This window comes from Vipera berus (assembly GCF_964194415.1).
Source record: "Vipera berus genome assembly, chromosome: 11".
NCBI lineage: Eukaryota > Metazoa > Chordata > Lepidosauria > Squamata > Viperidae > Vipera > Vipera berus.
Genome location: NC_138214.1, coordinates 7,414,444 through 7,428,947, shown reverse-complemented (window position 1 = coordinate 7,428,947; position 14,504 = coordinate 7,414,444). Strand labels below are relative to the sequence as shown.

The window sequence follows — 14,504 nt, the reverse complement described above, 5'->3', positions numbered from 1 at the left end:
TGGTTTATGATGAGTTTTTAAAATATTTTATTGAATCTGTTACCTTTCACACCAGAGGGAAAATGGTAGATTATTTATGGAGATATATAAAACAGAGACCATGTCCATCACAACTCTAAGTAAGAGCTTCAATGTGGCTTGAGAATATCCACTAGCAAGGGTTAGAGATTAATATCTTAACCACTCGTGGAAAAACAATTATCTTCAAAAATAAACAAAAGATTAAACAGCAGCATTTGTATATTCAAGCCTAATTCAGCAGCATGGATTAGGCATTACAGATTGTCCTTGAGTTACCACGGCAATCGTGACCAGGATTAAGTTGTTAAGTGTTGAGGTCCTCAAGCACGATAACACATGACTATGTCATTTAGTGATAGCAACTCAGATAGTCCTGTTTGTCATTGTAACCAAAAGACATGTGGACTGTTAACCGGGAAGCAGAGAGAGTCTGAGGTAAGGAGCACAGGTGTGTTGCAGAGTTGGGTGGGAGGGTGGAGGCTTGGGAGGCTCAGTGCAGGCCACAAAAAAGTATGTGGGAATGCTGCAGTGTGGAGGAAGAAAGGAAGATAAATACCCGGGTTAAGGGCATGTATGTGTGCAAGCATAGGGAAGCCAGGAAAGGAGGGCAAATGGTGTGTCCGTGTGTTTGTTCATGTGTGCACGAGTGCAGGGAGGCTGGGGAAAAAAAGTGCATGCTTGTGCGCACGAACAGGGAGGCTGGTGGGGGAAAGATTTACTCACACAATTTGGGACTTTCTTCACCAGCTTCCCCATTGACTTTGCTTGTGGGAAGCTAGCAGAGAAAGTCGCTGATCTCAGAAGTGCAGGATCCTGCAACTGGTGGTTAAGTGCAAACTGGTTGCCAAGGGCCTGATTATTGTTCACATGACACACACACACCCGCAGGTGCTGCACCAGCCAGGACTGAATCTAAGTCCATTTTGCTTAGTGCCATCATAACTTCAGACAATCACTGATCAGAACTCAAGGGCTACCTGTGTTCTCCTTGACATTAGAAAAGCAGAGGGCAAGCATTCAGGATGTATGATAAGATATACCTTTGTCCAGTTGATTCTCTTCATAGTTACATCCGGGGTGTACTTCTTCTTTGGCTTCATCCCAAAAGGCAGCACTGGTGCAGTTACTACAGAAGGAATGCCACCAAAAGGAGGTGGTGGTGGTGGTGGGCCACCAAACATAGGAGGAGGAGGAGGTGGCGGTGGTGGGCCTGGAGGTGCTCCACTTCCAGGTAGGGGTGGTGGTAAAGGAGGTGGAGGAGGGGCAACAGGAACCATGCCACCTGGCAAGGGAGGAGGGGGTGGTGGTGGTGGAGGAGGAGGAGGACCACCACCTGAAGATACAGAACCCTACAAAAGAAAGTTTTGGAATAAGGAGACAAGAAGATGAAAATATGTCATCCACAGGCTATTAAAAGTACATTATTAAAGTTTGCTTTCAATGGCAGTCAAATAATCTCCTCATCCTGAGGAGTCCTTGGTACTCTCTGAGCCTGATTGTTTTCTTGCAGATGTTTCATTACCCAAACTAGGTGACAACATCCCACTAGGTAACACAATTATGTTACTATACTTAGTTTGGGTAATGAAATGTCTGTGGAAAACAACCAAGCTCAGAGAGCACCAGGGACCCCTCATTTCAACCCTGAGCTACAAATATTCCCTTCTACTGGTCATCTCCTTCTAAATATCTCCCAACCAAAATGCAAGTTCACCCAGTTACGTTCTGTTATATTTGATTCAAGTATGTCGCTGAGATGAAATCCATATTAAGTGAGAATATGGTCAGAGGGGAAAAAATAACTTGCAGATGAGTTTAGTTATTTAACAGATGTTTTTAGCACTTCATTATAGTAAGAAGCAACAAGGGTCATGTGTAACTTTTGTAAGAGTTCCTCCACGTTAAAGCAGATCAAGCGAATTAATGATGCGACATTTGAAAACAAGGGAAAAGGTCCATTAACAAAAGTACATTCCAAGGGGTTTGAGGATATTTTTATCTATGTGGTATTCAATGGGTTGAAACTGAATTATCATCCTAAGGTCCCATATTTAAATATTCACTGCCTCAGAAAAATCATTTTTTAAAAAATTATGTTAACTGTATAAGCAGGAAAATTAGGATGAAGATCCAACTCTTAGCTCTGATTTTTAATAATTGTCAGTTCTACTACCAAGGTAACATGAGAAAAATTCATTATCTAAACCAACATAAGCTTTTAGAAATATCATAAGTCATTATGAGGCCCTGAACAAAACACCAGCATGTCTCCTTTTTGTAAAATATGACAATTCTCTCATAACAAACCCATAAATTGAAAATGTATTCATTAGGCTTCTTTTTTTAGAATAAAATCAGCCAGAACAAATGAACTTTCTATGACAGATTATCAAATAGCTAAATGTTCACTCTTTGTTTTTAAAGTGCCTATAAAATTTACAATTAAAGATTAAATTTGTTCTGCTTTTCTTTTAAATCTTTCAACTTTAAATACACCTCTATGTAACAATGTTTACTCTCTACTGGTACTTAATCCTAAGTATCAATGATATTAATAACATTATGTTGTTCCAGACATGTTTGATAAGTATTTGCATGTACTAATGCCATAATCAGATTTTAAATTAAACCAATTAAAAAGAACCCAAACAATGTTTGTATTTAATTTCATGTTGATGTTTTATGTTATGCGTGGAAGCAACTCACATCTCTGCTTATGTTGAAACAATGAAATGCAGGCAGTCCTTGACTTATGACCACAATGGAGAATTTCCACTGCTAAGCAAAGAGGTTGTTAAGTGAGCAGGGCCTCATTTCATGACCTTTTTGACATGGTTGTTAAGCAGAATCAGGTGGTTTTTTTCAATGAGTCTGGCTTCCCTACTGACTGTGTTTCTCAGAAGCTAGCTGGGAAGGTTACAAATGGGGATCACAGGACCCCGGGACAGTGCAAGTATCATAAATTGTCAAGGTAATGATTTCAAAGCTAACCAGCTGATGTAATGTAAGATGTAATGATGGGAATGACTCAGCAGGGTCTGTGTCCCTTTAAGAGCCTTGTATAAAAAGGAAGGCTCTGGAGATGTGTGCTCTCTCTTCCGTTTTCTTGCTGTAATTGCTGTGTGTTGGATTCTGCTGTATTACCACATGTATGTATATTGTTCCTGGTGTATGATATTGTATAGTGTAAGATAAGCCACCATTTAATACAGACCACTGTTTACTGTTGTTTACTCCTGGATTACCTCAGCGCAATAAGACTGTGCATGCTGTGGCATAAATACATGCCAGGTTTGGATCACATGACCACAGGGATGCTGCAACGGTTGTTAAGTGAGAAAAGTGGTCATAAGTTACCTTTTCTTCCAGTGCCGTTGTGCTTGAAACTAAAACACTAAACGAAGGGTTTTAAGTCAAGGACTATCTGTAACATTTCTTATTCCAGCTATACGTAGCATGCGTTTAGAAATTAGCATCCTATTTCCAGAAGAAGAAACCAGAAGTCATTTCAACAGGGTAAAGATGCCACTAATTTATGTTATACCTGGGTTCGCAACTGCTGGATTTCAGCTTCAAGTTGTCGGATTTTCTCTTCTCGCATTTGAAGCTCAGCTTGGGCTTCCTGCCGAGCTGTGAATTCTTCATCAAACTGCAATGATCACCAGTACGGAAATAATCATTCATCTTGCTTCAAATTTAATACTGCTACGTAAGAACGAAAGATTGAACTAAAGAAATCTGCCTGGCCTCATGGATTACTTAAAGTAATGCCAGAGCATGGAATGGAATGGAATGGAATGTAGTCAGAGCAAAAAGTATCTTGAGATAGTTTTCTTCATACACCTATGCAGTAACAGTAGGCTATTTCACATTATAAATTTCTATTAGGTTAAGCAACGGGAAGCAGTATTTATTCTAATTAATATATGTGGAATTGTGCCAAATGATTACCTGGAGATGAGAAACACCAGTAGGGGATAGCTAAAAATTCTTGAGACAACTTACAACCTCTGGCTGTCCATAGAATGAGGTTGAAGGTAAACAAGAATGTTTAGCTTAAAGATGAATTGGCTAAAGCTAAGACCAAGCAGGAGATAATGTGTTGCCTATAAGAGCAATTTAAGGATTTTAAGCTAAGATAATGTAAGATGTCAGAGACAGACAAAAGCTTTTCTATCACACCAAATCCCCCAACTCCTAAGCTAAGTTCTGCCTGGTTGCTGAGGAGTCTTTCTATTATTAATTGAAATAATTAGTTCGATTTAAATGATCACTAAGTATCTAAGTGTATTTTTATCGTGCCTGGATACAGCTGTTTTCAGATAATAGCATAGTAACACTTAATTCTGAAAGCGAAGACCTTTTAACAAAAATATGTAGAACTATAACAATGAAAGTTTCACAAAGGGTGCAAGATGACAAATTTTTTGGTGCCTACCTTTTTGGAAAAATCAGCAGCTTTTTGCTCACTTTCTTCAACTTTTGCTTTGTTCACACAGCTGTCTGAAAGGATACAAATAATAGGGCCCAACATAACTACAATTTTAAAAATCCAAAGTATACAATACCATACAGCGATACCGTTGCTTCTGAAAGGAAGCAAATCATTTTTAAAATCATCTGGGTTAAAAAAAAATAATATTCTTGAATAGCCTCAGATTTGTTCTATAAAGGACAAATATATATGAAACCCTTCTCTTTCCTCACTAAAATTTTAGTTAAAAAAACATATACCGGTATGCCTATTTTTATATTTTACATTTCTAAAATTATTCAGGAGTAAAATTAACATTAATCAAAATAGGGTTGCAGCTGAGAAAAGCTAAATACATAATGATTATTCCTACAATTCTAGTGATAACGCATTCATTTCTATTCTCCCTGCTCCAAAATCGGTGGAATTTCTATATGTATATGTAGGAATGTTTATAGACAGAATAAACAAGAGATCATAAAGCGCTGAATTCTTGGCACATGCTGTATATACAGTAGTGGCCAAAATTATGGAAACCTATTGGGAAAAGTGTAAGTACTGTGATCTGATTGGCTCATTGCCAAAACAAGATGACACCTGATTGGTTCTCTAGACACTCATGTTCATTGGCTACAATCAGATGAAGGAAAGCTACCTGATATCAACCTAAGCAAGTTGTGCTTCCTTTTTCTGGCTATTGGGCTATAACCTTTCATAGAATACAGTATAGATAATTGAACAAACTATGTTGCATTACATTCTTGATTAAATTATCTTTCCATCGATATATAATTTTATGGTACTACTCCAAAAAAATCCTGACCTTGTGGAAAAAATAGTAAATCATAATTATGAAAAACATTGAACACCTACCCACAAGATGCGTGAAGTCTACATCCATCCTTCCTCTACATTTGAAGTCAGGATCCATACCACTACAGTGCAACACTATCTGTGAAACACATTCTTCTATTATCTTGTAATATTGAGGGCTGGTGTGAAAAATAAAATGCAATCATTTTTGTAATAAATAATCAACAGGCACATTTAAAAAAGGGAAAAAATATCACATAATCCAACCTTTCCTTCACCACAGACTCCCTTTAAATACCTTTTGTGGCCACAGACAACAGTCACAGATCACAAGACTTAACTCAGTTTAAGCTTACTCACACCAGAGCAGCCTTCAAACCTAATATTTTCTGTTGATTTAAACAAAAGATCTGTTTTATCTGCCACAAAACAGATAATACACAATGCCACAATACAGTGGGATCTTCTCCTTTGCAATGGAATCAACTTGAAAGTGTTAGCAATTAATTTGCTAATGCCTCTTTGATAGTGCTACCTGAAAAGAAAGATGGGAATTCACGTTCCCTTTACTATATGACATCCTCATTTAATTAAGCCACAGGATGCATCATTGAAACATGAAAAGCAAAATAGCTGGCTTACCGTATGTAATAATCATTTCTAATGAGTAAAAAATGTTGCAAAATTGATAGGAAGTAGTTTTCTGATGTTGTTTCTCTCAACATATTATACAGCAAGTGGTAAACTTCATTCACATCAGTAAAAGAATCATTAAGGAAATGTCAGACTAGATGAACCATAGATAATCACTACATTTTCAAACTCAACACTGAAAAAGCCTTGAAAATTCTTCTACTGTGTTACCAAATATTGGACGCTATCTTTTAACTCTAAACCGGGATAGGTACTTTAAGCCTCCATTTACTGCTACAACAAAATTTAAAGTAACCCTTTAAATGCTATGATATAAGATTGGAATGTTTAAATGTTTAATGTAGCATCTTTGTACTTACTGCTAAAAGTAAGGTGCCTGCTTTCATTTTTCAATATGAGAATTGTCCAAAATTAACAATACCTCTAGCTCTCTTTAAGATTTTAAAATGTATTAAAACAATTAAGAAAATAAATCCACACTGTAAAATTATTGTATGACTTAAAACAAAATCACAAGGTTTATTTTAGCTTCCCCCAAAACTTTAATATAAATCCAATACTGTGTTTAGTACCAAGAAGAAAGTTCAATATAAATTCATGTGTGACTCATTTAGCAATACTCTTAATTGACTCACACATTATCCTAAATAATTATCACTATTCTTATTTATTTGCAAAAACAGTACCTTTTCCTGTACCCTAATGAAACCTATTCTGTTTTCAAAGTTTTCTCGTTCACTGTTACCATTCAGTTCTAAGGAAAATTGTACACACACACACACACACACACACACACACACGTATATATACGAAGCTGAAGCCACCAGCCTGAGGATGACGGATGAGATTTTGTTGAAACGTTGCCCTGATACCTCCAATTCTACGTGGGGAAAAACCCGAATGACCAAAGATCTACATACCAAAGATATATATATATATATATATATATATATATATATATATATATATATATATATATATATATATATATATATATATATACTGTATGTATACATACACACACACATATATCACACACACACATATATAATTTTAAAAAAGGATATTCCATTTCCACTTTGATGTCACTGAGACGATGGGCCAATTCAATTAAGTCTTCCTCTTTGTTTTCATCAAATACTTTCAATTGAATATCAAGTTCTTCATTCTCCTTCTCTTTTAGGTCCTAGTATTTCATAAAGCCATTTGAACAATTTACATCTTCTCAACATATGGTGCCATAAAACATAAACAAATATTAAATACTCATTCATTTTTCAACTTTGTACCTGCATGCATCTAGCAAAGTCTGATGGAAATTGAAACTGGCTGACTTTCAAAACAATATGGTTAGGAGTCTTATCTATCCTATTTTCATTTGTGATTCCCTTTCATTGTAGTAAAATGCAGACAGATCAGGTCCTTCAATGTTTTACATCTAACGAAAAGAGTCTGTAACTTTGACGCACATCTCAAACACAAACTTAACTAGACCAAATAAATAGTTGCTCCAATATAATGATTCAACACCACCTTAACCAGTATGACATGGAGTTATAATCAAATTATTTAAAATATTTGACTGTCTTCATATATTCACCCACAACAGCTCCACCAAGAATGTTATTTGGCAAAACTGCTGGGAACATCTCTATAAAAATAAATGTGCAGTTAAATAATCTCTTTTACCCAAGCATTTTATGTATAAGATCAAATTAGAACTATTAACTTAAATTGCAAAGAATATTATTTTCCAAGTGTGTCTAACTTTTACTTGGTAGGAGCGATATATTGTCTGCAACATCAAATATGTCTACAATATAGATATTGACAAAATATAATATTCTGAATTCTACGAATGTACCAGTTATATCAAATTCATTTTTCAAGTTCATCTGCCTGTGGTGACATAGTATTTTTGGCAGACACTTTTATTTCTAATGCTGCAATTTTTTCTTTAAAACAACAACTTGTAACATTTTTATAACATCAACCACTTTGAGCATATGGTAAAACGAGCAGAAAAAGAATATGGTAAAACCTTACCAGAAAACAAACAAACAAATTAAAGCATTGAATTAAAACAGAGATTAATTATTGATTTATCTTGACTTATTTTTTCTTGTAAAACATCCAGAGCCACATTTTTTGGAAGTGGACAGCCATGTAAATTCTTTAAAGTAACAAATAAATAATATAAATTGAATTATAAAGGAAGCCAATTATATTCACAAAGAATTGCCAAAATTACAAATAGATAACACAACAATGTACCTCTTTCTTTATTAATTCACTAAATAAATGGCAAAACTATAAATACATTTAAAAGAACTACAAATTAAAATCAAATGTTTTGGATTTTAAGTTTATAAAACATGCTGCCTAGATTCATTTTGTTTTTCTACTATACCTGAGAATTGGAAGATAAAATTATGCTGTCCTGATAGTTAGATAGTACTCATTTACTTAAATGGTAATTGCATAACATTATCAATCATTAAAAATCACACAATAGGTTTTCCACCAGTGTATGCAACTTCTATTAATTTAATGTATTGTGCCATTACAAAAATGTATCGTGGTTGTGAATTTTAAAGCTCACACAGGATGCCTTTTAATTCTAATGCAAGTAATTATGGATTTATGTCAAATTAATGTGGCCTGAATTCAAGTACTGTTTAAATATTAGTGTTTTAGGTTTTATTTGCAGTGCACTAGAAGTGCACACATCTAAACTTTTTATAGCACACCACACTGGCCATCATAGGGATGAATATGTTGCCTTGAAGTTATGTTACTATAATGTTCTTAATCCTGCAGCTTTCCAGTAACGCTCCATAATCACATTCAAAGATGGCAATAGAGGAAGTAGAAAGATGAGGTGTGGAGTGTACATTAAAACAAAAATCTCAATAATGTAGAGTCTGTGGTTAGCCGTGAAGAAAACAACTAATCAAGTAATGATCTTTTGATTGGCCTATCAAGAAGGTAGGTTGGATACATAACATCCTTATATATTTATTTGTAAAATTTATTAAAATCAAACATTAAAACCTAAGGACACATGTGGAGGGTGGAGCGGAGCGGGATCTGCTGTACTCAACAAATCTTCGTTATTGTGCACTTTCTCTCCCCCAGGACAATTGGCAGAGGCAAGTCTTCAAGTGGCCTTAATAGGGTGATTGTTGCATAGTTTCCGAAGGTTTATATACACTTAACTGTTTTTTAAAAGGGTGCTAAAGAAATATTTCAGATAAAAAAAATAAACAAATGCAGCAGTACAGACTTGTCCTTTCCTTCAAGGATTGGCAGAAAGACAATAGGATTATTGGCAAGGAAAGGAAGCATTCGGAATGCATTGTGCCTAGGTCAGGGGTAGGCAACCTCGGCTCTTTTATGACTCATGGACTTCAACTCCAAGAATTCCTGAGCCAGCCAAGCTGGCTCAGGAATTCTGGGAGTTGAAGTCCATGAGTCATAAAAGAGCCGAGGTTGCCTACCCCTGGCCTAGGTCATCACAACAACTTATGCTGTTTAAAGACTTTTAAAGTACATCACAAATGCTGCACTATCATCTAAAGATAATAAGAATATGATGATATGCTACATCACAAATGCCCACAAAAAATCTTAGTGAGCTACTAATGCCATAAATTTAGTTTCTACCATGGTCGGGATAAGGATTTTTCTACCTAAAATTAGAAGTGTACTTAATTCTGAAATAGTCCCATTGACAAGTAAAGCTATATTAAGATTATATGGGCAATAAACTCAATAGGATAGACAGATAGATAGATGATAGATAGATAGATAGATAGATAGATAGATAGATAGATAGATAGATAGATAGATAGATAGATAGATAGATAGATAGATAGATAGATACACACACACACACACAAATGTATAAAATAAAATATCATCCGATCATTAGATTAGTAACATCTCCCCATTTTAGCTTTTATAGATATTTAGATTTTATTAATCTCAGCCGCTCTTTCAATTGAACACAGAAAGGTAATTCTGTTTTAATGTGCCCTACATTTTTCTTTTTAAATGGCATAATTATTCTCATAAATTATATTCATTAAAAGACATTGTGGTGATCTGAGGTCCTAAACAAGAAAACCTGCAGTTGTAGAATAAAAGATTTAATTAAACGTGTACATCTGTCAGTCATGACGTTTGTTAAAAAAAAATTGGCTGTGCAGTAGCTCTTCTCAAAAACTATGTAATTGATCAAATTTCCCCATGTTCAGCTTTATTAAATGTTTAAATGATAAAGGAAGGTAATGCCTCCTTAAGTAACACCAGCTGCCTGCAATTAGTGCAGGTTCGAGTCCCACCAGGCTCAAGGTTGACTCAGCCTTCCATCCTTCCGAGGTAGGTAAAATGAGGACCCAGATTGTTGGGGGCAATGAGCTGACTTTGTAAAAATGCCACTTGGGGGGGGCGAAAGCCCTAATAAGCAGGCATATACATAGAATGAAGGCTATTGCTAAGCACATTGATTTGTGCTTCTTAGATTGTAAGCCGCCCTGAGTCTTCGGAGAAGGGCGGGATATAAATGGGATTAAAAATAAAAAAAAAATAAAAAATAGTTTACCAGATGACTGATTACATCCGGTAAACTATTACCTTCCTTTATCATTCTGTGTACTTTATTTTTACTTATTAAAATTGGAACCTTAAATCACCAGGCAAATTAAAATCTAAATTATGGCAAAGGTTATGAAACCATCTTGATTTGCAGTCTGTTGTCTGAACTGCATCTTGCGGAGTCAAAGAAATTAAAAATATAACTATTTTGCTCTGAAAAGTGGAGAAAACAATAGAAATATCTTCGAAAGGGGAAAAAAATACATCTTACACTATATACCATGTTTTGCTGTGCTATGAAAAGCAATGTTTCATATTACGTTTCAACATGGTAATCATCAAGAAAAGTGAGGTGAGGTTATGGCTTGCCATATTTCCAATATATATTACATTCTGCTGCTATATAGCTTTGCAATCATAGAATCCATTTATTTCCCAACCACTTTCTTTTGAGGGAGCAAATGGAAAGGTTTGGAAGTTAGAATTTCTGAGAATCATGGCTTATCGTAAATAAAGTAGTACACATAAGATGACTTCCTGTTGCTACTTGGGATAGCATGAAAACCCTCAGGGTGCCGCTATTTCTTCTCAAAGGTGGCATCCTCAACTTGTCTCTTAGTAGTCAAGATAAGCTGATTGCTTCCTACTCTCACATATTTGAAAAGACAAAATTTTTTAAAATGTTTTAAACTTATTATTGGGGCTGCTAGTTTAATTCTTTCTTTTTAACTTTTGTATTATTGTATTTTTATTGTTGTTAGCCGCCCTGAGTCCTTCGGGAGATAGGGAGGCATATAAGTCCCAAAAATAAATAAATAAATAAATAAATTTTAAGGCAAGCAAGCTGCCACACCATAAATTGCTCCTAAACAATGCAGAGTAGAGACAAATTCACTCCCTGTTATAGACAAAGTGGACTAATTTTTAAGAATATTGGGAATTTTGCCAGAAGATTTGATCTTGGCCGTCCGTTTGTTTACAGAAGCAGTAATTTAATTACATTTTAATTTTCAAACAGAGGGGACGTTACCCGGTTCCTAGAACTTCTAGAAACATGAAAGAGTGAAGAGGTTCTACTACTACTGAGAAAACACATGTTTAAGATGGTAATATTTGTTTCTACCTTTACAGTATTGGAAAAAAATGAATTGTAGTTAAAAAAAAACCAACAACCCTCATAGCATATGTTACATAAATAATCTACGTGTTTACTGTTAACTTTGGCATTAAATCCTGTTCATCTGTTACAAGAAAACTACTCATTTCCATTTATTTCTGCTCTACAGATTGTTGGGAAATCAAATTCAGCTGAGGTTGATTACAGTTTAATTTTGAAAGGGTTAGATCAGCATGGCTGGCTCAGGAATTCTGGGAGTTATAAAAGAGCCAAGGTGTGTCCTACCCCTTGGATTAGATGAAGACCAAATTTTCTAGACTTCGTTTTCTAACTGGCGTCAGTCGCACTCATAAGAAATCTACTTCCAGCCCACCTTGACTTAGCTATCACCAATTCGCTCCCACTGTTAGATTGTTCAGATTGTTGTCGAGAGTTTTAACATACAATAAACCTATGTACTCATTTGAACTGGCTAGATTCCGGATTTCCTACGCTGGACATGTTTCATTTACTATACTTCTTTAAAAGGACTTGACAGTAGTTCTTTCTCGAGTTAAAAATAGAAGATAGCTATTTTTTTCTTTAAAATTTAAGAGGAACTTTTTCGTACAAACAGCTTCTGTGGTAAGCTATATGTTATACACACACCATATGTTTTTCTTACCCAAAGAAGTATAAAAATATATATATAATGAACAGGCTGAACAAGAACAGTTATAGTTTACTATAAATGTAAAATCCTCCCATTCTTTACACTTCCTTAGAAGTCATTTTGGAATTAAAGCTTAAACACAGCCAGCCCACAGTCTAAATTTGATTTAAGCTTTGATTCTCCCTATCATAAGTTCATGGCACTATTAACTATCCAATACATACTTTAAAATTACCTACATCAATAAAAGTAAAGTGTAAGCAATCATTTGTCATAAAAAGAAAATTATTTTTCACTGTTGAGCATTTTTAACGCTGCAGCATTCTGCTTCCCTTTCACAATGATTAAAATGATAAAGAACCATTAAAGTCAAGCTTAGCCATATCTTGAAAGTCTTTTGTAAGATTTATAATCACAAAGCAAGCAATCATAGAACCCGGTACATTAGCACTTCTATTGCAAGTAACTTACTGGTAATATTTTCTTTAGCCCACAGCGCAGGAATTCATTTCTCAAATGTACCCTAAAATCAAGCTCTTCTGGAGAAGTGACAAGGGCGTTTATGAACTGCATGCAGGCAACCTGTAAATAGAAGTTATAGTTAATGTTGCTTATTAGGGTCAGCACACCCAATGAACATGTGCAATAAAACTGGAGAAAACAATAAAGAATTCTACATTTTTAACTAACTAGAAAGAGTGCAGAGAAAAACAACAAAAATGATTAGAGAACTGGAGGCTAAATCATATGGAGAACGGTTGCAGGAACTGGGTATGTCTAGTCTAATGAAGAGAATGACTAGAGGGGACAATTTAGTAATCTTTCAATATCTAACAGGCTGCCACAAAGAAGAGAGAGTCAACCTATTTTCCTTGTCCTGAAGGCAGAACAAGAAGCAATGGCTGGAAGCTAGTCAAGGATAGAAGCAACCTAGAGCAGGGGACTTCAGACTTGGCCCTTTTATGACTTGTGGATTTGAACTCCCAGAATTCCTCAGCCAGCATGCCTGGGAGTTGAAGTCCACAAGTCATAAAAGAGCCAAGTTTGAAGACCCCTGACCTAGAACTAAGGAGAAGCTTCCTGACAGTGAGAACAATCAATCAATGGAACGTTGTTCCTCCAGAAGTTATGGGTGCTCCATCACTGGAGGTTGGTGAGAAGAGATTGGACAGCCATTTGTCTGACATGATATAGGGTTTCCTGCTTGAGCAGAGGGTTGGACTAGAAGGTCCCTTCCAACTCTGTTATTCTGTTGTTCTGTTATTCTGTTACGTTAAACACTTATTTTGGAGAACAACACAGTGCTATGCTTGACTATAATATTGTATGGCCCATAATGTATCCACTTATTCATACCTCTATGAAGTGTACATTAAATGGAATGCCTTTATAGATACTCCTCGCTTACCAACCATTCATTCGTGGACTGCTCAGAGTTACAGTGGCACTGAAAAAGAAGGCTTATGACCAGTCCTTGAAATTGCAGCCACTGAAGTATCTCTGCAGTCATGTGATTGCCATTTGGATGCTTGGCCATCAGTGCACATTTATAACAGTTGCAACATCTTGTGGCCACAGGACCACCATTTGCGACCATCACAGCCAGTTTCCAACAAGCAAAGTCAATGGGGAAGCCAGCAGGAAGTTGCAAATTACGGTCATGCGACATATAGTATAGTATAGCTAGGCCATGCTATGTTTTGCTCAGGTGTAACTGACAGATTAGATGCCAAACTGTGATTTTAATGTAGATTTTCTCTCTTATTTCTTATTTCATTTTAGATATTCCTTGAGTGTTTTTCACTCGTTCTGGTCTTTGACTCTTATAAATTTACTTGACTTGACTTGGTCGTGTGACATTCTGCTCAATAACTGCACCATCTGCTGATCCCTATTGCAGTCAGTAAATGAGGACTCCTTATAGCAGAATGCTGTTGTTTGAGCGACAAACCTCATATTGTCAATAGCTTTACAATAATTAAAAGCAGAGTGAATGCTAGGGAAAAAAATTAACTGCAAGCCATGCTTAGAACAGGTTGTTAATCCTTAACTTTTTTACAGACAAGCTCAAGATGTGCTTTTGAAAATGGATACATGTCCTCCAATTATTCTATCAACACCGCTGCACTGAAAGCTATAACTCGATCCTCCATAAAGTGAATATATTTTTAATA

General features: G+C 35.7%; 1 protein-coding gene across 13 annotated transcripts in view; it reads right to left on the bottom strand.

Moving 5' to 3' along the window:
* DIAPH2 (diaphanous related formin 2) overlaps nucleotides 1–14,504 on the bottom strand; it is a 261,529-nt gene that overhangs the window by 194,357 nt on the left and 52,668 nt on the right. For all 13 annotated transcript variants that reach the window (XM_081336767.1, XM_081336764.1, XM_081336762.1 and 10 more), the window contains 7 exons: nucleotides 12,802–12,912; nucleotides 7,030–7,148; nucleotides 5,951–6,067; nucleotides 5,369–5,487; nucleotides 4,460–4,524; nucleotides 3,566–3,670; nucleotides 1,062–1,370 (listed from right to left, as the gene is read on the bottom strand). In XM_081336767.1, the coding sequence (XP_081192893.1) occupies nucleotides 1,062–1,370; nucleotides 3,566–3,670; nucleotides 4,460–4,524; nucleotides 5,369–5,487; nucleotides 5,951–6,067; nucleotides 7,030–7,148; nucleotides 12,802–12,912 (945 nt within the window). The remainder of the gene's footprint in view (nucleotides 1–1,061; nucleotides 1,371–3,565; nucleotides 3,671–4,459; nucleotides 4,525–5,368; nucleotides 5,488–5,950; nucleotides 6,068–7,029; nucleotides 7,149–12,801; nucleotides 12,913–14,504) is intronic.